This window comes from Dipteris shenzhenensis, chromosome 21, assembly GCF_047967505.1.
Source record: "Dipteris shenzhenensis isolate YYH24624 ecotype China chromosome 21, Dip_SZ_1.0, whole genome shotgun sequence".
Taxonomy (NCBI): Eukaryota; Viridiplantae; Streptophyta; class Polypodiopsida; order Gleicheniales; family Dipteridaceae; genus Dipteris; species Dipteris shenzhenensis.
Genome location: NC_141616.1, coordinates 52,270,919 through 52,295,818, shown reverse-complemented (window position 1 = coordinate 52,295,818; position 24,900 = coordinate 52,270,919). Strand labels below are relative to the sequence as shown.

Here is a 24,900-nt window from a genome sequence, read left to right as displayed (position 1 = left end):
CCACAGGTTTCTTTAAATAATTTAGGGATATGTGTAAAGAAAAGGTATGTCAGCGCACGTAACCAAGTCAATATCAAACTCCATATAAACTAGGATCTCCCCATGAACAATGCTTGATAGATGAGTCTAATATGAAGATTACAGAATGTGGAAAAAATCTGTTAGAATAAAGGCAAGAGTCATCGTCTCTACATACACAACGCCATCCACTGTTAGAGACGTTTCTGCAATATTGGTAGCCACTATGATGCGCCTACAATGGGATGGACCCGGTGTAAATACCCGTACCTGTTGTAAAATTAAAGCACTTTTATCAGTACACAATGGAGCTGCCTCCTGAAACTAGGATTTCATGCTTTTATGTAGTCAGCAGCAAAAGAAGCATCAATATCAAAGGATAAATAGCTACACAGAAACTCAAGATGCTGCATCACATTTTCCAAAAATAAGACTCTCCGCATGGCATCTTCCAAAAATAAGACTCGTGTGAGGAACATCACCCTCTTGCATGAGGAGCGGTTGCCACACTGACTTTACGATGACACTGCAGAGGATACAGATGGCACATTTTCTTAACTGCGGTTTGACTTACTTGAAGGCATACAATGTACAAACTCTCAGCATTGAGCATATGAAGAAATTTTGCATAACCTAATCATCACTACTTCCCATGAAAAGTGTAATTTAGCCCACAATTCGGCTGATGAAAAATATAGATCGCATTTTTCAGCATGACCCATCTAAAAAGCCACGAGGAGAGAATAGTGCCACTGTAACCCTCTGCTCCATGTACTCAAAAGCCGAATGAAAGGAGAGGTGACAATCACGATTCACCCAGATATTGTGGAGTGTGTAAATTGGCAACCTTTGCCTGAAAGGAACAGGTCCTCAAAATCTGTTGGCCACTTCATTTTCCAATGATCTCCCAAAACCTCATTAGCAAGTTAGAGCTGCAATAACTCCCTTTTGGTTAGCTAATTCTCCCAAACAAAGAGAACGAAGAGAATGGGCCCTCCCTAATCAAAGCTCCTAGATGGTTCAATATTGAATCACTGAAAGGGGGTGTGGGTTAACAACTCCACCGCTCCACATAAAATGTCTAATGAAATGTTGTGATAGCCTCATGGCCCCAGCATTACTGCCTCTCCACTGCGAGTCCAAATCTCTGTCCACACCCCATTATATATAGCCTGCAATCAATGACGACCCATCAGAACTGGAAAACTCGACATGGGTCTGTGCCTCCTAAAATTGCCTGAAATTTGTAATCACAACATATAAGCCATTCCCATCGGGAACTACTATGTGCTACCAAGCTCTGCCGATGTGTCACACATCCAAAAAAGGCTTGGTGCTTTTCCATAGGCTGTGTTGTCATCTTTGTCTACACGATGATCCCATCAAATATCTACAGTGGTGTCCCATCTCCCTAGGGTGACCTAAGAATAGCTCCCCTAGTCTTTGGTCAAACCACCCATATATAAAACACTGAACCAGTGAAATGGTGTCTCTAGAAAAACAACAGCTCAAGAATTTTTTTTAAAATACACCTACATATCTTCACAAAAAGCAGACAGATGGATGGTCCTATTGCAGAGCAGCACCATTAGGATATGCATATTCTACCTTGGCCATCACACCGGACTCGTACCTTTTCTATGTGAGAGACCACAAACTTCTCCATCTCGTAGAGCTCCAAAATTCAACTAATGCGACAATGCCCTTTTCACAGTCAGCCATTCCAGCAGGATGCAGCGCCTCATAGTATCCCCACAATATCTCTCATGAAATAACCAGTTTACCACCCTCCCCATATAAACCCTCCCTAGCCTATCTACATCTATATTCTAGGTAAGCTCGCCATTTGTTTTCTTCAGGCAAGATGTATGTCGTGGGGGCTCTCAAGTATTACCATCAGCATAGGGCCACTGCTGCCAGGAGACACGCCTGTTTATAAATCACTCCCACTTCATCGCTTATTGTATGCACTTGTGATGCAAAAACAGACAAACGATGCTGTGGTACATACAAGGGATGTTGGGGTACTGTCATACAAGTGCCACGAAGGTGAGAGAGCACTTAATCAGTGCGGCGAAAGATGAGCAAACATACCGCTTGCTAGCCTCCATGCACGCACAAAGGACTAAGTGTAAGACAGTGATGAACTGACAATCAACCAAACATGAAATCCAACTACAATCCTTACACAAACAAGCTTGCAGCTCTAACCTCTTCTCCTCTTCCTCAATGCCAATCCCCTATACACACACCCCCTAGATCTTCCTGCCTTCACCTTCACCCGGCTAGTCACATCTGATGGCGATGACCGGCTTCTCCTATGTTGCCCTCCCCACCCTCATTGGTCCATCACTTATCTCAAAATCTATTCAACCACTCAATTCCTTAATGACTTGGATGACTTAAGTGTGCCAGAGTCCTGTCATGCTTCAATAATGCTTTGACTTTTGGGTGGCATCCTAGCTCCTCCATGTGCAACCGTACTCTGAGCTTGTGGTTCTGAATTAATCCTGGAGTGGACTAAGTGGTCTCTAGTGCCAGATTACCTCCTTAGCCATCTTGGTCACCATTATACCATGGTTGCTTAGAAAAGTTTCTGTTAACTCTTATATACAAGAGGCCACCTGGTCACCATGTGGACAAGAGACCATCTAGTCACCTCTTATGCTGCAAAAGAATATATTCTCACAATCAAAGGCATTCCCAAGTCCACGTACAAGAGGCCAATCGGTCACCTTTCTACAAGAGGCCATCTATTGACCCCTATATAGGGAGGTCATCCAGTCACTTCGTGTTGACCTGTACAAGAAGTCATCTGGCCACCCTGTTTACAAGACACCCCTTGTACAAGAGGTCTTCTCGCCACCTAACCTGTACTAAGTTTACCTAACATGTACTATGATCATTTGGTCAACCTTTGTACAAGGGGTCAGTTGGTCATCTTACATGTAACATTGTCATTTTGACACCTAACAGATACTAAATTCCCTGTAACATTTCCTCCATAGCTATCATACACCCTCCCAAAGAATAAGACAGATACTGTAATGGTTTATCGGCAAATGATTGATTAAAGCTCCACTTGGTTTTGGCTGCTCTTTCGTTGTAGCAAGTAAGTTATACAACACCATTAAATAAAAATGGCTCTTGCCCTTACAAGGTGTTTTATATTTACATGAGAAGGAACTAACAGTAAAGAAAAGTAAAGTGTTGCATATTTGCATCATGCTCAAAAGCTCAAATTGTTAGAAATATTATTTCCTAAGGCAATCACCAATGTAATGACAAGCTAGGGGCACCTTTTAAGGTTTTCCCCCCTAATCTTAGTTAGAGGTTGAGTTTGTGGGTGAGTTATTCAACACACATGTTTTGACCCTAGTTAGGGTCCATGTTGGGTTTTGTCTCTATGACTAACCTAGTGTATTCTTTCATTCTTGTTGCTGCTTCAGCTTCCTTCAGCTTTGTGTTTTCTTGCACACTCGCTTCCATTTCCAACACAAATGCTTGTTGTATCAAAAGAAAACAAAGCAAACCTCGACAGGGGCTGTAGCATCATTGGGCTGCACATCTTCATCATCTTCGAAGTATCAACTATTTCCATAAGTCTTCTTACTTTGCTTTGTACTTAAAGTAGCCCAATTTGTACTTATCATGTTTAGCTTGCAAAGTAGAGAGTTCAGCCCACAATTCTGCATTCGACAGCTCCAACACTTTAACCTAATCTTAGTTTCCGTCAGCTCCTGTGGGAAGAAGAGTACACACAGAGAGAAACCATACTCAACCATATATGTTCTCATTCATCGATTCGCTCTTGTACACAAGAGGATACATGCTCATTTGCTAAGTCTTGGCTTTTAGAATAGCTCTATAGAGGCTACCCTCTACATTTGTAAGAGTGGGATGTATTTGCTGATTTTAATACTCTATGTGGATGACATGCTTGTGATTGGAACACATGCTGAGCAAACTGCAGCTTGTAGAAGACATTTGCTATGTCTAATCTTGGTCTTTTGCATTATTGTCTTGGCATTCAATTTGCTAGCAGTTAGGGGGGTGTTTTGATGTCACAATCCAAGTATATTGGACAGCTTTTGCAGCGTTTTCAGTTTGAGGATTGCAAGCCAGTATCCACAACATTAGAGCCTGGTTTCTGAGGATGGCAGTGGTGCATGTGATGTCACTCTCTATCAGCAGGAAGTTGGTTGTTTAATTTATTTATGCCATACCAGACCCGATCTTCAATATGTTGTCTCACAGTTGAGCAGATATATGCACAACCCCTCCCGTGAAGCGTGTCTTTCGATACCTCAAAGGCACTCAGCATTTGCGCCTTCTCTATGAGGCCAAATCATCACGTGTCATGCATGGATTCACTAATAGTGATTGGGCTGGCTGTTCCGACACCCGTGTATCACATAGTGGCAACTGTTCCATGCTTGTACTCAATGCATCTCTTGGTTCAGCAAGAAGCAGACTACAATTGCTACTTCTAGCTGTGAGGCTGAGTACAAAGCAGCATTTACTTGGCTCCGGAAGTTACTTCCAGATCTTCATGTACGTTAGACTTCTCATACCGTCATCTTCACTGATAGTCAGAGTGCTTTGGCTATTGTACGGAATCCAATTTTCCATGCCCGCACAAAGCATATTGAGGTTCACTATCACTATGTCAGAGAGAGATTATTAGCAAATGATATTCAATTGTCTTATGTTCCCATTGAAGACAACTTGGCAGATCTTTTTATGTAGGCTCTTCCTCGACCTAAGTTTGAAGCTTTCCGGCAAGCTTTGAACTTAGTATCTTTTGTGACTTGATCTGTTATACTTTGTACAGTCATAGGTTGCTCAGGATAAACATGTGCAACCATGACATTAGTTCTTCACATATTTTGAGACGTGTCCAGGATACTTCAGCCCATACCATGGACGCGGGTTTGTAGGCCATTGTATGGGCTATCCATAGGTGCAATCTATTCCTTGGTATGTGCCTTGTAGGCTTTGTTATAGGCAGTTAGGACACTTGGTACAGTCAGGTCAGGTACCAATTAGTACAATTAGTACCACTAGGACACCCTGTCCTAGGGTTTCATCATATAGGGTGTGTACTTTGTACTCATTTCACCATTGCAGCAATTCATTACAGCAGCTCATTTTTTGCTCCATTGCTTCATTTCTTGAGCTTCCATTGCTTGCTCTAGTCTACAAATGTCTCAATTAATTATGCTCTTTTATTGGTTTCATTAGCATTTATCATAGATTTAACAAAGATTTTGCTAAAATTGCAGCCCTTTTGTATGATTGACTAAAAAGGATACCAAGTTCCAATGGTCCGAGAAGCTATACACCGCATCCAATGAATTAAAGAAACAAGCAACCAAGAGACAAATTCTTCAACAATCTCGGTGGGATATTCTTTCATGTCCATGTTGATGCATGTGGTTATGCAATTGCTATTATCTTGGCACAACCAGATGGAAAATTGGATTATTCCGTACATTAAGCCAACAAATTGATGACAACACCCAAGTGCAACCATAGCACTGCCAAGCATGGGCTCTTAGCATGGTTTATAGTGTCCAGAAGTTTCGACACTATTTGCATGGTAACCCTTTTATCTTTTATGTAGAACACCAAGCATTACTTCAATTGATCAACAACATAGTCATTCAAGGGCATTTGGTGAGATGGATGCTCTTACTTCAAGAATTCAATTTCAAAATTATCCATAAACCTGGCAAAGCTCATGCCGGCACAGATTGTTTGTCCCGGTTACCTATTTCCAATGAGCACCCAAGCATTGACCCCACTCATTTTTTCCCAGTAGATTTCTCTGAAATTGAGTATGATGAAACACTTTAATACTTGTCACGAGGCACGTTCCCTACCCGTATGCCCAAGGATAAACACCGACAATTGGATTTTTAAAGCTTGGAAATGCACACTCATTGGTGGTCAATTATATGGCCAATGTGCAGACGGCATTGTACATCATTGAGTTTTGCTGCATGAGCAAGCAATAATATTGATCAAGGCACATGCTGGATAGGCAGGAAGCTCCTTAAGTGGCGAGCTTACAACTCAGAAGGTTCTTCACGCTAGATTATGGTGGACTATTTTTTCGTGATGCACGTGCTCATTGTATGCGTTGTGATATTTGCCAACGACCGAATAGGTTGCTTGCTTCCCCAACACCATATGCCACTTCAATCGAGTCAACAATGGTAAGCCTTTCAATGATGGGGCTTGGATTTTATGGGTCCTTCCAAGAGCGTCACACAATACACATAGAACAAATATATTATTGTCGCTGCTAATTATGCCACCAGATAGGCTGAAGCCAAGGCACTCAGAGATAACTTGGCCCACAGTACGGCCAAGTTCTTGTTTGAAAAGATCATTTGCAAATATGGTTGTCCAATTGAATTTATGAGTGATCAAGGCACTCACTTCTTATGTTTTTGAAATTTTTGACCAAAGAATTCATGATTTTACACCGAGTAGCCACCCTCAGTGTTAATGGCCACGCCAAGTCTTACTAACAAAACTCTGAAGATGGTTCTCACCAAGACCGTAATTACCCATCACCGCCATTGGGACACAAACTCCATGCTGCACTCTGGCTTATTCGACAGCATTACTACTTTTCGTATGGCTTTTGTTTTAGAAGCAGCAGTTCCTTTCGAATTCCTAGTTCCAAGTCTCAAAGTAGTAGCCGAGCATCACCTTAGTGAAACCGAGGCAATAAAGGGGCGATTGTAGCATGGAGTAGCATGGTCCCAACAGGTTATACAACAAAGAAGGAAGGCGTGGCATGACAGGCACATTATTCCCAAGCACTTGCAGAAAGGAATGCTTGTAGCCACAATCTGAAGCTTGGATAGAATGGACCGTATAGGCTTACAGAGGTGTTTGATAACAGAATAGTGCAGTTGGAAGATTTGCAAGGATAGATCATCCCAGGGAACTTCAATGGTAGCTGAGTAAAGCCCTACTAGACGGAGGTTTGCTTGGTCACAATGACTTGTACCTGGCCCCCTAGTGTAACTGATACTTGGTCACTTGGGTTGGTTACACATCAAAAGATGGGTCTTAATGGCATTCTAATAAAGGACAACATGCAGTTCACAAGCTTCAAAGCACCACAGGCACCATTGACTATGGCAGCTCGAAGGTCGAGACAACCGTTGTGCCTATATAGCTGAATGAGACCCGTGAGAAGCTCTAGGCAGACACTGCAGCTCTAGTCCTCTAAGTCCAGGAGCACCAGACATCTCTCCGAGCCATAGAGGGTCAACTTGTAAATCCCACAAGTGGGGGTACCCTCAGAAAAAGTATCACAACTTCAGCCCATGTCCCCTCGGAAGAGCTCATTCGTTTTCAAGCTGAAAATGCAAGATTAAAGTCTGAGAATGAAGTGCGCCAAGGCCAGCTACGCACTCTCGAGCTGATTGAATGGCTAATGCCATCCAAGAGACCAAGCAAGCAAGCACCCAGCCCACTGCCAGTCTGGCATCGCCTTTTCGACGATGGATCCACTGCTCGAGCATTGTTCATGTTGCCATCCATTGGAGCTGTGCCTAGCCAAACTGTTTCTCCAACCGGATCCTCTTCACCTAGATCACCGCGGCCTCGCCTTTCATTCACTGACCATTGCCTCTTCTTGCCAAAGTACTGCCCACGGCTATGTTCATTCCAACGGATATCTTACAAGCAATCCCGGGCAGAGAAGACTTCAGAGTTACTTACCATACCCTGGAGACAACACTGGCTAGTGATTAAAATGTTGATCTATCTCCTGGCCTCCAAGATATCAGCCTCCTAAGCAAATCATCCCTCTGGACTATCTTCCAACTGAAGTACACTCAGCCTGTCAAAGCTTCTTCATCCCCTACGCATTCCAGGAAGATCTGGTTCCCCCCGCTTTCAAGAGTGAATTGTCCAAGCCAATCCATGAGTCTGCTTCAACATCTGTGTGCACACGGATGAAGATAAGTCAAGGCAAAATGTTGACTCCGGGGCAAGTTAGTAGGCAAGACAAGACACTCGGGTTGGGTCACCAAGGTCCAAGCAGTGCATACCTGAGAGGTTGTGGCCACACAACGAGAAGTTAGTAGGCAGTCCAATCCGAGCTCACGGTGGTAATAGATTCTGGAAGGATTTAAGGAGGTCGGTTCACCAAACCGTCCAGTCGAATAGGAGGTCTTAGATTCTTTCAATGATGAGTCCAATAGAACGGATTCACTCTGTCACTCACTCTTTTGCTCACTTGTTGCAAGTTGAGTCATGTTGTTCTAATAGATCTCTGAGTCTTAGGACAAGCACCCGCACTAGTTGTTGCACGGGCATCATCTTGCAGTTGTGGCTGGTTGAAACGAGCGGAGGCCCCTTTATTCACATAATACAAAGTTGTGCTTGGTTCATGTACGTTCTGTGGTGCTTTTCTCGTTGTTTTGGTTACTCTCGTCCACCCATCTTCATACAATTTCACCCATGTAGCACCAAGTCCCCTTCGTTAGTTCTTCTCGATGTGCCAAGTAGGTGTGTGCACCAGGCAACCTTGTGAATGCAAGAGAGAGCCAAGCACTAGCATTGTATCTTCCAAGAGCCGGGTCAACGAGGGGTGAGGAAAAAAGACCATCAACAAGGTCATTCAATGCACTGAGTGTATGGGTTCTAGACATGGCCACTTGAAATGCTTCTCGAAAGACAAGGTATCAAGCTGTGCTTCTTGAAACACAAGGTATCAAAACACAATGCCCTCAATGACCTGTAATGTGCAATAGATGTGTGGACTATGATCAATTTCGCCTATCAAGGAGGGACATATGTCATCAATACTTTACCTCTAAGGAGGAGTGAACAAGCTCCAAAGTAACATCAATAGAAGAAGCACTATAAATTGAAATTTGCCTGCTAGGAATAAAAGCCTACCAGCCTAGTGAGTTAGCCTCTTCTTGAACCTTTGCATGACAGTATCTGCCCTTTTTTTATTACCCACACCAATTCCAAAAGGGATCCCTTGGTAAGTGATAATCTCTCCTTTTGTAATTATGTGCTAGCTTTTCTCAAGAATTGTCTTTCATCTCCATCTACAACTTAACTCCTTCCTCATTTATCCTTCTTCCACTGCAAAGTAGTGATTCCAAGTAGATCTACACGAGGAAGTGATCTAGGCAAGGAGACTGTTTCCATAGACTTCTCATTGATCTACCAAGAAAACAAGATAGCGGTTTACTGTCTAACCAAAGTGGCCAATTTCATTCTAGCAAAATTAGTAGCTTTAGCTATTTAATAGATAGAGTGCATCAATTGCCCAAATCCAGTTGACAGATTGAAATGCATGATATACTAGTCGTTTTTGAACTGTAGTATTGGGGGCTCTATGAATCGCTATAAGCAGCGAGGACAAATGATGAAACCCGGAGTTGCCCAAAACACCAATGAGAAATGCATCTGCAAGACCATGTGTCTAGACGAAACCATGGGGCTATCATGTATGTTTCCATGTGTGCATGCATATATGTAAGCATTGCATGTGTGTAGTATGTATGTAGCATTCATGAAATCCCCACCTGTAATCACTTGGACCTTTCCTTGCATGTTTCCTATGGTAGTAATGCTGCTCTATATGTTTTTTTTAAAACCCAAATCTATGAAAATAATTGTGCTATTAATCAATTTATGATGCTGCTTGCATGGGCTCTTGCTATTTTTTGGCACTGCACAATTTTGTTTCCCAAGTTTTACATCTTCAAGGCCATCAATCTTTAAAATGATCTTTAAAAACCATTGAAAGATGTTCATCAGCAGCAGATCCTTACTACGCCATTTCCCTCCCATACAGATGCTGAAAATCAAAAGTTAAAAAGACTGATACTTATAAACCGTGCATAGAACAAGGAACCCGTAGATTCTCCAGACATGTAATTTGGTACATGCAATTAAACCGGTGCTTCCTTATGCGTGTGCCAAAGCAGGGGTAAGGAGTGCACATAAAGGAGCTTGATGTCTAGGAAATCAACAAAGACAGCAGGATGCAAACAAGTAGCATCCATAATTTGCAGAAATCCATCATGTACAACACACATGCACTTCTTTTATTGCATATAAAAGGGTTGGGGGGGGGGGGGCACTCGCTGGGGTTTGTATATACATAAAAAGAGTCAGTACTGCCTAATGAAAAACTCTGCTGCATAGTTACCTGCATTTCAGGTGGAAGAGATGCATGAAGAGGAAGTATGATGGCATCCATGCAAGACCCTTCCTCGAGGAGTCTTATTCTTTCCTCAAGCTTTGAAACTGCCTTTTCAATTTCATTCTGTAAGAAGGCATTCACTTCTTCAGAATCTACAAAATGTATTCATTGGCCGAACCTTCTCTAAACATGTAAAACCAAAAATGAGTACGTGTGATCGAAACAAAGCAAAATCAAGCCATCTCTATCATAGTCGAACCATTCCGCATTTTGTATCCATAAAATACTGTGTCCACTCAAAATGCAACCTTAAAATTGTCTTAGTTGATAAGCCATCAATATTGCAAAGTTCGTAGCAACCCAAATCAAAAGAATTTTGAATGTGATTAGGCCAACAAAAATGAACATTCACTAACATTTGGAAAATTTCCTCTTATCCATGAAGGTGAAGCACAAAACCTTGCAATGTTAGACCTTGGCAAGGTTCAACTTAATGATAAGGCCACAAGAGGCCTCTAACAAGAGGACATGCAGCCATGCAACTGCTATGGATACACTTATAGAAGAAAAATGCTCGTTCTGTTACTGTCCTTGCTTCCATGTCAAAGCCTAGGCATTGGCGTCTCAAGTCCTTGTTGGCCTCCTACCAGCCCCTACTGTAAATAATCAAGTGAACAATCCCATACTCATGTTGGACCATGGTCACAGGACTGGTCATGGGAGGGGAAAGAGAGGGGAAGAGGGTGTGGAGAGTCATGGTAATGTGCTACGGAGGAAGACAACCAATGGGAGAGAAGGGAGGGAGGAGGGAGATCATGGCCACTAAGGGACCTAGGTACAAAGTGGAGATGACCAGGGTGTTGAGCTGCATCAACAAGGCCCCTTTTATATCCGTCTCATGCGAAATCAATGAACCATTGACATGCACTCAGTGGTCCAGGCATCTTCTCCTTTGAAGGCTAATTCAAAGGTTTTCAATTATGTGCAACACCATTAGCTCATTTTCCAAGGCTGCTAACTCCATGCTCGGATTGGGTGGCCCACCTATTCATATGTAGACCATTTCCCTTAACTCCTTTCCTATTCGATATTACAAATAATCCAATTGCGAGACAAGTATAGGGTTGGAATGAAGATGCAAGCCATCGCATTCTACTTTCCATTATTATAATACCCAAACAAGGGGGCCATTCATGGAGCATGGCTCTCTTTCACAGTGGTACTTGGATCCTGACCCGCTACTCATTGCCCTAGGCTCATGGAGGCTGTGGCTCTATGGAGTGTCCCAATTAAGTTTTTGCAGTGGGACCCTAGGGAATGGGAGTGCATAGATGAAGGGCACTGAGAGAAGGGCATCCCCTTCTTTCGTTACATGGTCAGTAATGCCAGGAAATTCCAGCTCAACTGTAGGGGTTGGAGGCCCACCAGAGCTCCTCATTGGGAGAATTTTCAGATTTCTGCAGACTTGCAGTAAATTTTTTAGCAAAGGCTCTAGAAATCCCACCGGAATAGAAAAATCACTCTCTTCTTTTGGCTTTCTATTCATGGTGGGATAGAAGTGAACCATTGGAGATCCAAGTTCGGGGCTGACCCTACTTGCCCTCGTTGCCTTTCTGCTTCGGAGACAGTACAGCACTGCCTTTGGGATTGCAGACAGGCGAGAATCATATGGAAGGGGATTGCAAGACTTTTCAGCACTTTCGTTCGCCTCCCCTTCTATATGGCCTGGGGATCAGTGGCTTGGCTCACTCTTTCAAGGCCCCAGGTTTTCTTTGAGAGACATGACTCATCTTAGGCTCTTCACATCTGACGACACCACTCTTTCAAGGCCCCAGGTTTTCTTTGAGAGACATGACTCGTCTTGGGCTCTTCACATCTGACGACACCTTGTGGAGTCCTGCTCTTTAGAGGATGTTCCAGCCACTCTCTTCAGGGCTGCTCATTCCTCGGTTGCTGACTCCTCTGCAGAATGACATCGAGGACAAGTGGGATCAGCCCCAAATCGTGATCTCCACAGGTTCACTGTAATCCCTCCATGAATAGAAAGCCAAAAGAAAAGAGTGATCTTTCTATTTCTGAGGGATTTCCAGAGCCTTTGTTATACTCTTTGGATCTTGGGGTCTTACAAATCGTAATGCATGAGAAAGATCATAGCGGCAACATTACAAATTGCAATGAAGATCACTGCTAAGGGTCATCCACACACACACACACACACAAAGATCAGCCTCCTTGGAAGACCTTACGGGCCTATGGGACAAAGTACATCAAGAGAAGGAACTCATACAAGCCCCTATGGGATGAAGCAAAGGGTGCACTAGGGCCCTTGCTGAGTGCCATACTAAGCTAAAGAGCTCAAGAGTTTAAAGTCAAACTCAAACTGAAAACTGAGACTCAAAATTTGAAACCCAGTGCCATGATGGCTCTTCAGTGGGCTGAAAAGATGTCCGGATCTGCGCCTGTTTGAGCTTTCTCTCGCTGTGGCAGCGGAGGTGTTAGAAATGAGGAGGGAATGAATCACTCAATCCTCCACCCAAGATCTCTCCAACTCTTACACACTCAACTTAGATAGATGATCACAGATGCGACAAAAACACACTCAGAAATAACAGTATATATAGACGGAGAGAGAGAGTATATTCATCCACTGGATGGTGGGCAGAAAATAGCTCCAAGGGAGCAATACAAATCACAGCAGGGTGCTGGAGAAAACTGATGAACTCTCTCTCACAAAACTGTCCCAGATCTGAGTGCTGAACACAGCCTTGAAGAAGGGCTTTCTGTATTGCACTGGATGCTGGACTGAATGCAGAAGTGGGCCTTTTATAGGCTCTGCCCAGGCCCCTTCAAATGACCGACCAGCAGGGTCGGTTACCCTGTCTGGTGGCCGACCATAGGGGCCCCATAAACCAACCATGGTTGGCCCTGGTTGGAGGCCCTGGTTGGGCCGACTTGGCCAGCCACAGGCCCCTATATAAGGGTGCCCTGGGCAGCCAGTCTGTGCTGCTGCTGGTGCCTCCATGTGAGGCCTAGAGCCCCCTCATACCTGCTGTTGCAGGCTGCGACCAGCCCATGTGCTGGTCACCTATTTTTACCATGTGATCCTCCCTCCGATGCCAGCTTGGGTCTCTCCCCAGCCCTCCTACCTCTCACTGCCCCTTGTCCCCTCAAATCGGGGGCTCACACGTGGGCACAGTGAGATTCTAACACCCCCCCTCAATGTCACAACTGTGGGTCAATCCCCATATGTCTGATGAGGTGCTCCATCTGTTCTCGAGGGAGTGCCTTCGTGAAGAGGTCGGACAAGTTGTCGGCAGTCGGGCAGTACATGAGCTCGATCACATCGTCGATGATGGCTCTCGAACAAAGTGGTAATGAACTTCGATGTGCTTGGTCCATGCATGGAACACTGGATTCTTGGCAATGGCTATGCAACTCTGATTGTCGCACATCAGCACCGTTGCATCCTCCTAACTCACGTCCATGTCCTCCAGAATCCACCTCAACCACAATGGCCCTTTCATCTACCGACACAGAGTACAGAGCCGCATGTGCAGCAGCTTGTGAGAGATTCTAACAGGAAGACGTGGTCTCCTCGACCTTTGTATCCAATGGGCTATGCCAAGACTGACACCTCGTCTCATAACGGTCCCCTCTGAGGAGAGCTGAGATAGATCCGACCTCAATAGTGTGTGCTTTGGTCACCCTCTGTGTCGTGTGTGGTCTTTGCTCCTTAAAACAATTAGATAACTCATCTGCAATCTAATCAGCTAATAAGATCATCTCCCAATCTTGGGTAGCCAAAAAGTTAGTTGATGCATCCTCCAACGACTCTACTGACACACTAAAAAGAAATAAAAACTCCCTAGGAGTTTTTTAAACCTCCATGATCATAATTGGAGGACCCAGAGGTAAACCTATTTCACCTCAAAGAACTTATGACACATCATTCAATAATTGATAGATGTATTTCTACTAGTTAATGATGAGATTCTTCTTAGAATGCCAAGAGGTATCTCTGCATGAGCTAGTTTGGTCATCTCAAATTCTAGCTTCTCCGCACAAATCTTGGATGCAAAGTCCAACTGCTTGACTTTTTGATCCCACACCTCTATTGGACTCCCATCTTCCATCTTGATTGTACAAGTACAGTTTGAAAAAGTAATTTTAAGTTTCAATCTCTTTACCAGCTTGGAATTAATAGCAATGTGTGTTGACGCTCAATCAAACAACACAATTAGTAGATGATTGGCTACTAGCTCTTTCATTCTTATTAATTCCATCACAACAAAGACTAAATAACCCGTTGCTGCAGGCTCTAAATGGATACTGTCAAGTGCTATAACAAAATAGATTCTAACCTATGTGGGTGCTTCACCAACTAAATCTAAAGCTCATCAACTCTAGGCCTTTCCTTCATCTCTGTATCACACTCTAAGATAACCATGTCGGTCATGCATCAATCTTTAGTCTTTGGGGAATCTTTCCACTGATGTCAAAAAAGATACCCTTTGACCAAGCCCAAGTCGCCATAGGTGAAATTTACATTTTCACTCCGACAATGGTACTTGGTTGAAACCACTATCAACTACCTTAACACCTTGGTTTGATTACAGAACTATTGAGTGTATCCTTTCTTTACAAATTTCTTCTGAAAGATTACTCATACTGAGACCCTGGATACACAAAATCCTCTATTTTGACTCTGACATTGTCATAGTTTAACGCAATAGCGATTGCATTGTAATCCTCCCTCGTAAAATACAGCAGAGACACTCTCATTTCTTTATGCAATCGCTAGCTCTCTCGTGAAACCTCACGCTCCTGATTTACTGTAGAAACACTCTCATAAGAGCTCTCTCTCTCTCTACACACAGCTAGGGCCCAGGACAACATGTCAGGCTGGACCCCCCCGAAGGTATTTTATTTCTTGAAGAGAGAATCCGTTACAAGAGTTCAGCGTAGAGCTGCCTGATACAAAATCCAACGTGAAAATCATATTACAAGAGCTTCAAGCTCATTTCAAATTGGCAACATGCCACTTGTCTAAAATCTAGACTAAGTCCTATTACATGCCACTAAGGGCAACTCTGGAGTCTTCGAAGCACTTGGTCATGCGAACCGCCTCCTAGATGCTTGTTAGGCTCCCGTAGTGCTTAGGAAAATAACTCTTCCTAGTACCTGCAACAATTAATTAAAGCACACCACCATGGCACCCATTAATTGTTAGTGCTTTGCGTGCAAACAACACATTGTGGACTAGTTCTAGTCACGGTGGGCGTCCCCACTGAACACATGTGCACACATAACAAATATTAAAATATATATTTATTCCATGGTTGATCGGAGTCAACGCTCTTGATTATAATTAAGAGGCTTTGACCAAGGGTCGAGGCGCCTTAATTATAGTCAAGTCTCTCTAACCGAAGTTGGCACAACTCTCCGACCGCAGTTGGCACATCTTGGTTAACCATGGTTAACCCTCTTGGCGCATGCCAAGTCTCGTTGACCGAAGTCAACACTCTCTGACCGTAGTCAGCTCTGTAGTTCTCTGGTTAACCGTAGTTAACCCTTTTGGTAATAAACCAAGTCTCCTCGACCAAAGTTAGGTTTACTTGACTAGAGTCAAGTATCTTTGACCGTAGTCAATTCTTTGACCATAATTAACACATATAAAACTCTTTAATTATGATCAAAGAAATGGTCAACTGTACTTTGACTTAGGATATTTAAAATGTGGTGACATGCATTATCTAGTGACTTGACATACTTGCCTCTAATTTCCATCCTTTTCTAATGGCTTCAAGGGCCCTTCTTGTCAACTATGAGCTAGTGAAGTCCCCCTACAATCACTTACGGATTGCAAAGGATGGATCATGCTGACGGGAAAACTTTCGGCTTGCGAAAGATCATCAAAAAGCTCACCAACCTTCATAGGATTCCATAAATTTGCAACTTTCACAAGAGACAATGTGGGACAGCATGCAAGATCTCATCTCGACCCTACGTTTCTACCCATCTCGAGGCTTTCTCGAACTGGCACACATGGCTCTAAGACCAAAATGTAAAAAACCAGAAACCCAAAACAAGCAATTGTTACCAACATCACAAGGATACAAGATTGAATCACCACCCAACCACTAGAACTCTCTATAGAACCCCTCGTGCACACAACGTGAACACATTGTCTCTAGAGTCACCGCCTTGACCCTAGACATCCCCACACAAAGTGTCATCCACACATACACGTACCCATGTATCCATTAAGCCCTCTATAAGCTCTCTGTGACATACAGGAGGTTGAGACAGAGGAGCGTTTCATCTTCAGGTGTCCTGTGTACTATGAGATCCGAGGACGTTTCCACTGCCTCTTCAGAGATAGTTATGGGATTTTAGCCCATTTCCTCTCCTACCCAGACCAACGGTGTTTGGCAGGTTTCATTCATGAGGCACTTAGACACCGCGAGAGGATACTTCGAGCACGGAGATAAGAGCAGACTTCTTCCTCGGTTGATCATTCTCAAAGCTCTATCACGGAGTTCTTTCAACTAGATCACATGGATCCCAACGAGACGAGGCCTCGACATGACCGTGACTCGGAGCCCGTGACCCAACAGCTCAGACAGAGGGTCGACACACAGATCACACTTGGAGACATCCCCTCCTTGTTTAGAGTTGGAGCCCAACCGACGGGCGTCACAGTAGCCCTGGTTAGACGCAGAGCTACAACCAGGAGACGTGCCAGGACTGCACCTCTGAGTGGCCAACAGCACTCTATTGCCGACTTCATGCCTCCACTGCCTCATCCATCCTGATATCTTGTTGTTGCTGGGGATGATGATGATATTGATGATGATGCTGAGATTGATATATAGTCGACCATCGACATGACTATGTTGTACTTAGGACTTAGTACTGCCATTATGCATTTTTTGCATTTTGCATTGGTATGGACGCTCGTTTAGTAGCTCCACTACCACAACTCGTTGTATCAGGATTTTCATAGTCTCATAGACCCATCGGTCTTCCAAAGACTTTAATAAACTTTCTTTCTTTCTTTCTTTCTTTCTCTTGTTTAACCTTTGTTCATAACTTGCCCCTAGGCATTTGACGACCAAGTATTAGCAAGCACATAAGCTCCTCTAGAGATATCTCGTCCACTCATATCCCACACCAAGAACCTCGACAAATAGACCTTGACCATTTTACTCAACTGAAAATACATAAACCCAAGCCAACCTTGGTCGGACATTATATATATTTATCTATACTAAACATTTCACAGTCTCTTTAAAGATTGTTGTCAACTAATTCCTCCGTGGTCATGCTATTTCCATAGCCACCTCTCAAGTCGATATACATTTATGTAAACTAAACATTTCACAGTCTATCTAAAGACTATTGTCAACTAATTCGTCCGAGGTCATGCTCTGTTCCATAGCCACCTCTCTTGCTACCCACTCCCTTGAGATGGTCAAAGATATCATCAATCCTTGGAATAGGAAAATTATTCATATCTGCCACATGAGCAAGCAAAGAGTAGCACATATAGCTCAAAGTGTTGAGGCCAACAAAGACTTGAGGGATGGAGGTAGAAACCCTAGAGATGGAACAAGTAGGAGGCTGAGTGGAAGGAGTGCTCACAAGGAGCCATGTGCATTGTAGTATAGTTTATAGGGCCAAGTTTAGGATAAGCCAAGTTTAAGATAGGCCTTATGTCGTCACATAGGTATTTATATGTTGACGTTAGGGTTTCTTAGTCAAAATTTGGATAAGGTTGAGCTTTACAGTTTTATTAATGAACGTTCATTCGACAATAGGATGTGCCTATAGGAATGCACTATGACCAAGGGCTGTGCCTACACCAAGTACAGCTAGCATACAATTCTACTTTGCAACCAGTTTGGTCTTCTCCCAAGTGTATACCGTTTCCACTTCCGAAGTGTGACCATGGGAAAAGCTGGGCATTGCTATCATTCAATATTTCCAATATATTACAAATCCTTAACCCCATTCAGATGGCCACTAAAGATGACATTACAAGTCATAGCACCTTCATACAAGGATCTAATAGATGTGGCAATTCGCTAGGGGGATCATAGGCATCGTGGCTAACATGATCATGTGCTCCTCCTATGCCCCATTTTAGGCTATGGCCATGACTTGGTGAAGGCCTACCTTCTTGAGCATGCTCCAATACATTGTCCTACCACAAAATAGCAAAAAACAATTACATGTGATTATTCAAGCATATCCAAGTATTCACCACACATGTAGCCATGTCTAAGGGCCTTAGCAGATGGATGGGGCTAGCATGGGTTTAGGATGAGAATCTTTTTGTCATCATTACTCCATCCTAGACCAAGTGGTCTTGGATGGATTTAGAATGGGAGTAGCCACTTTTTCTCCCATCCTGGACCATGGCCTCTAGAACCTGGCAACCAGAATGGGTTCCCCTTTTTTAGGGGTTCAAAAACATGGAAGGATGACATGTGTCCTTGTCCCCACATGGTCCCCACCTCCTAAACAAGTGAAATGATGCCATGTGTCCTCTTCCACCTAAACCCATCCCTAGTTCTTTTTTTGTTAGCACATGGTGGGATGGAAACAAGATAGAAATATGCATAGGACCACCTTTTCCCATTCCCATCCTATTTCTTCCCATGTGCTAAGCCCCTAACTATCCTATAAATTACATCTTGGCACAAATCCTAAATGTACATTCCAAAAACCGTCAAATGTTGCCACATTACATCAGAAACCTATGCTTCAACTAGGGCATGTCATTCTGAACTTTGTCGAAACTTTGCCTTGACTCGACCCAACGTCAAAGCACTACCACGGTAGTAGCATTTACCAGTGCTATAGGGATGATGCTGCATCTGAACATAGCATACTGCTAAAAATTTAGTCCCACATGCCAAATTGCAAAGAAGAAATCTCAAGCTTAGCAAAAGCAACAGCCTCATAAAAATAATAGGTGACAAAAGGAGTAGTTTGAGCACCTGTCCTGTCAAAAAAAGCAAAATGTCTCCCGGTCCCTCATTTGTGTGTATATCTGAAATCACCGTTAAAACCAGGCAGTAATTAGGTACCACTTTTAAACATAACACATTAACAAATTGCTTTCTAAGCATACTGCAGAAAAAATATCAAAGTAATATATTGAGATTTCAAGTATCCTGGCCTTCTCTGCTTGACGTTCAAAGATGAACGATCAAACTACTGGATTCCAGGATGATGACATAGGAGGAAAGGAAAAAAATTACAAGGTGAAAGTAAAACCAGAGAAAAAAGGAAAATGAAAAGGGGAAGTGCATAAGCACAGAAAGCTTCACCAAAAGAAAGCAGCATATCCATGTGCATTGAATAATGACTTATCTAGAACATAAAGGAAACATTGAAGCGTAGTGTTACTGGAATACTATACGTCCGAAACAGTAAGCGCACTTGGAATAAGAGATTATTGTACAATGATGAATGCAAGTGTAAAATCATTACCAATGGCAGTCTGAATTGCAGATTCCAAGTAATTAACAGGCTGCTCCGAGCTGTATAGAATCTCCACAGGAAACAACTTCCCAGGGACGTTTACCACTGGGCAATCATTGAAAAACTGGGAAAATTTTTCCCCATCCAACGTTGCAGATGTAATGATAAGCTTCAAACTAGGAGATGTTCTTCCAGCTAATCGTTTGAGAAGACCAAGCATAATATCCCTGTTAAGAAATGAAGACTCACATTAAATTAAATGCTTCAGGGTCTAACTAGTATTTCATGACATCCATTCAACATCTTCCAGCTAATCGTTTGAGCAGAGTCAGCAAAATATCCTTGACAAGAATTGGGTATGGCCATTAAATTGATGCTCCAACAGCTAAGCAGTTATGCAACATAAAAACTTTTATAACATCCCAGAAAGATAATGGCACGATGGGAAGAAGAGAATGAGGTGAGGCAGCACTCATACATTGCTGGTAGACAGTACATGCAACCTCAACGAAGTAGAAAATGGTTAAGTCGCCCAAAATCATTTTATCCCAGAGGATACTAGAAGCAAGCAAATAATATTAAAAAGATAACAGTTATAGGTTTAGTCATCCACATGATTTTGTCTATCATAAAACACATAAAATTTCCCATCGCCTATTACCTAAGACACGTTGTAGCATCTAATAATGCCAGTGTCACGATCTGTGACGTATTCCTTTCTCTATTTCTAGACTTATGGATGGTTTGATGAATGGACACTTGTGGAAGGGTATGCCCTCTCGACGGGACACTTACTATGAGGCACAACCCTTGCCCTTTCGACGGGACACTTCCTATGAGGCACAACCCTTCACAAGAGACATTCTATTGAAGAGACATTCCTATTGTAATGTACCCTCTCATCAAGGGTCACACCCTTCACAAGGGGTACACACCTCTTCATGCACATACACTTTGGAGTACACACCTTTTCATGTGTGACTCTTCACTCTCTATATAAGAGAGGCCCAATTGTATGGATGACACACTACAGATACTACAGACATTCAAGCAATACAATTATTCCTTGTTCTCTGCTATTTCAGTCTCCTTTCTGTTCCTTAGCACATTTCTAAATTTAGTAAATCTAGGATTTCTTACAGTGGTATCAGAGCAAATCTCGCTCCTGCCTGTAGGAAATGCCCCCCACCTTCTAGCGCCTATGTGATACATCTTTTTCCGCTAGAAGGATCCGTGCACATTGTGCATGGAAGGGATGGAGAGAATGAGCGTAAAATTTTTTAGCGCCAACGCTGCCTAAAGTCATCAATGGCCTCTCCATCTCCCACACATCACAAGTTGATGTGAATGGACACGACAAAAATCGTGTCTTTTCATGTGCTTGGGCTGCCCCAAAACCAAGGGACGCATCTTTTCCACCATCGGACATACCTTTTGATGAAGAGTCTTGACTCCTCACCCAAGGGACACACCCCATCATGGCAAAAAGGACACGCCTCTTCATGTGGGGACACCCCTTTTAAAAAATAGGGACACACCCCTTCATGAAAAGGTGCACCTATTCCAAGGGACACACCCCTTCGAATAGGCACACCTTTTGGCACCAAGCACTTATAAAAAGGGTACCTAGAAGGTCTACCCTAGATTACCCAAGGGTCAACTAAACCCACCCTTTAATTTTTGGGGCAACCACCCAACGTAGGCAGCCCAAAAGGGCGCACCTTTTCAACGCCCATGCAGATTTTTGTCATTTCGCTCAGCCTACCTGCGCAGCCCCTAGCCTCGCCATTTCGCTCAGCCTACCTGCGCAGCCCCTAGCCATTTCGCTGCCCTGCTCCCCTCGCCATGTGCAGCCTTAGCCTCGCCAGTTTTCCGGCCTTGTTTCCTGCCAGCCTGCAGCGTGAAAACAGCGCCAACCAGCCTTTTCTGCCGCAAATCAACTTGCAGCCTTGAAAGCCTGCCATTTCTGCCGCGATCCAGCCTGCAACCAATTTTCGCCATTGACAGCCTGCCTCCCCCCCTTCTGTTTCGCCAGTCTTTCCTGACATCAGCAGCCTGGTGCGCCAGCCCCTATCGCGATCCAGAATTGGGTACCTTGCAGCCTATTGCGCCATAGACAACCTGCCCCTTTGTGGCGCTACATTTTCCTGCCAGATCAGCAGCAGTTTCAGCCTCCTATCGCGATGAAGACAGCCTGTTAAATGCCAGGTCCAGATCTGCTCCTTGCCACCCATTGCAACATGGACCTCCGGACAGAAATCAGCAGGCCTCTTCTACGCAACAATTTGGCAGATTAAATCATTGCCAGGTGGAGTCTTTCCATTCTACTTCTAAGGATTCTCTTGTCATTATCAAATTACAGAAAATGAAAGACGCTTCCTTAAAGCATGGAAACCCCTGGTAATTCACCCGGCATTTCAAGGACACCTCAGGCATCATCTACTACACAATATCGTGTTCAGATTGCACAACCAGCCCATTTCGGAGCTTTTGCATCGTGGGTTTTCTATGTCACGTGCCCTCCTAGTGATTTGGACCAAGGCACCTCAGTTACATTACTTCCTCAGCACAGTACAGGTTGTGTTCCACGAAACACGAAGATACCTAGAACCCGATATTCCTCAAGAGTTGGCTGTCCATCTTTGGAGAGAATTTTACCCCTCACCTTCGGCATCTCCAAGATACTCTCCACCTCCTTCAGCTCCCAGATATCCTCCTATACAGGTTGTACCTTCCCCAAGACAGTATTTACACTCCGAAGGCACTCCTCCTGGATATCCTCCACTTCCGACAGCAGCTCCTTATCCCTTCTCAAATCCATGGACTCTGCAACCTACTCCTGTCCTCTCACGAGCAGTAACACCACTTTCAGCATCACCAGTGTTACCTCAGACAGGACCTCCTTTACCAGACTTCCACGGGTGGTTCCATCCTTCGCCTGCCCCCTCCAACATGAGCAACCTCAGGGAGCAGCCCGAATCTTCTTCCAGGAATGGTACAAACTAGAGCGCAGGTTCGTGCTTTTCTCACGGGGACCTCAGATATGTCGCAACGCTCGCGTGCAGCCTCTCCAGAGATCAAAGACTCAAGTCCCAAAAAGACCCCTGAAGTCAACATACAAGGCGAAACACTACTGCAACTTCAAATTTCCCAGCTTCAGGACAGCATCTCCGACTTGGTCCAGAAAGTCCAACAACTCCAAGATTCTCGCAGTACCACACATACAGAGGATGACGTGACGCAACCAGACGACTATGTGGACTCCTTCCCACCAAAGGTAGAAAACACTGAACTCCGTGCCCTCTACCGTTTACTCCAAGCTTCCAAAACTAAAAGACTTCATTAAACTTCCGGAAGCCTACACTGGTCAACGAAATCGCCGAATAATTGACCAATGGCTCGCAAAAATGCGCATGTATTTTGATACTGTTGACCTCACTGAAGGAAAAAGATCGCCTTGGCAGCCTCCCTCCTCAAGGATACAGCTTTTCTATGGTGGCAAAGACGCTTAAAGGACAGCAAAAGTGTGTTAACATGGGAACGTTTTGAACACGTGCTCCGTAAGCAGTTCATACCTGCCAATGCGGACTTCCAAGCACGTTCAAAACTCCGACAGTTGGAGCAAACGGGCTCCCTGTCTTCCTACATCTCTCAGTTCACCACATTGGTGCTGGAGATTGATGGTTTAACTGAGGATGATCACCTTCATGCTTTCATCTCAGGCCTAAATCCCTCGTTACGCATTGATGTCCTTAAAGCAAACATCACCACCACATCTGGTGCTATTGCTTACGCAGAGCGCATAACAGATTTCCAAAACACAGGGAAGCAGAGTGCTAATCGCACACAGAACTCTACTATGGCCAAAGGTGCTCGCCCTCAAGATAACCTCAGGTTTCGAAAAAACTCGGGTCATCAAGGTCAGCGACAGTCTCAAGATCCCCAGAAGTCTCAGAAATCGTATGCTGGATTCCAACAGAAGCACTCCTCCAAGGATCGCGCCTCTTCTTCTTCACAAAGTCATCACCGACATCCCTAACATAAAGGTGCGGCCACTCACAAGAAGAACAACTCCAGCACAAAAGGACTGTGTACCATCTGTACAGGCGACCATAGATGGTTCGATTGTCCCAAGCGACCAAAGCAAAATTCCAATATGGAACCTAGCACTTCCCAAACAGAAGATGCTACCCCAGCACAAGACAAGAAAGGCAAAGCTGTTCGAATGGCAAATACCATCCACCTGAGCCTTGCTAGCAACCCCGAACCTTCCCTGGCCACTCAAGTACCTTGTGTTCAAGGATCGATTCGTGGAACAACGGTCACTATCCTCATCGACAGTGGCTGCTCTCATAATTTCCTAGCTAGTTCTATGGTCGACAAACTTCGGTTGACCACCAGTCCTAGTCTCATGGACTATCAGATTGAACTCGCAAATGGAACTACCTTCTTGTGCAACACCAAGATCAAAAACTTGTCTTTTCGCATCCAACATTATACGGACAAGTTGAACTTCGACATCATGCCTCTTTCTCGGTACGATGTCATACTTGGACAACAGTGGCTCTACGACTATGATCCATCAATCAGATTTCGCAGCCATACTATCCAGTTTGTCCACCAGGGAAAACTTATTGAGCTAACTAGTTCTAGGGACTCTCCTTCAACCCTAGTTGCCTCTGCCCTACAAGTAAAGAAGTGGGTTCGTAAACGCCAAGTAAAGACTTCACTTCTGTTGGTTACGGCAGTAGAGGAGATACCAACAAAGGGTCCTCCTGAATACCTCAACCAACCTTTTTTCCAGCCCTATCTGGATATTTTTCCACAGGAATTGCCAAAGCAGTTACCACCTCGACGACGAGTGGATCACCCAATCGAACTTATTCCTGGCAGTAATCCACCGTCGAAACCTTCTTATCGGGTTTCTTACACTCAAAATGAAGAAATCCAAAGACAGGTGACTGAGCTACTCGACAAAGGTCACATTCGGCCCAGTCGCAGCCCTTTTGGATCTCCTGTACTACTTGTGGAAAAAAAGAATAAGTCAATGCGTCTCTGCATCGACTACCGAGCCCTCAATAAGCTCACTATCAAAAACAAGTATCCATTGCCTTGCATTGATGACCTCTTCGATCAACTTCTACACGCAACACAATTCTCAAAGATTGATCTTCGTTCAGGTTATCATCAAATTC

At 44.0% G+C, this 24,900-nt stretch overlaps 1 protein-coding gene across 1 annotated transcript in view; it reads right to left on the bottom strand.

Annotated features, from left to right (window-relative positions):
* LOC147889048 (RNA helicase family protein) overlaps positions 1-24,900 on the bottom strand; it is a 154,621-nt gene that overhangs the window by 112,091 nt on the left and 17,630 nt on the right. Inside the window, exons 5-8 of the mRNA XM_087392839.1 lie at positions 19,715-19,932; positions 19,219-19,271; positions 10,220-10,336; positions 197-288 (exon numbers count right to left, since the gene is read on the bottom strand). Coding sequence (XP_087248965.1) covers positions 197-288; positions 10,220-10,336; positions 19,219-19,271; positions 19,715-19,932 — 480 coding nt within the window. The remainder of the gene's footprint in view (positions 1-196; positions 289-10,219; positions 10,337-19,218; positions 19,272-19,714; positions 19,933-24,900) is intronic.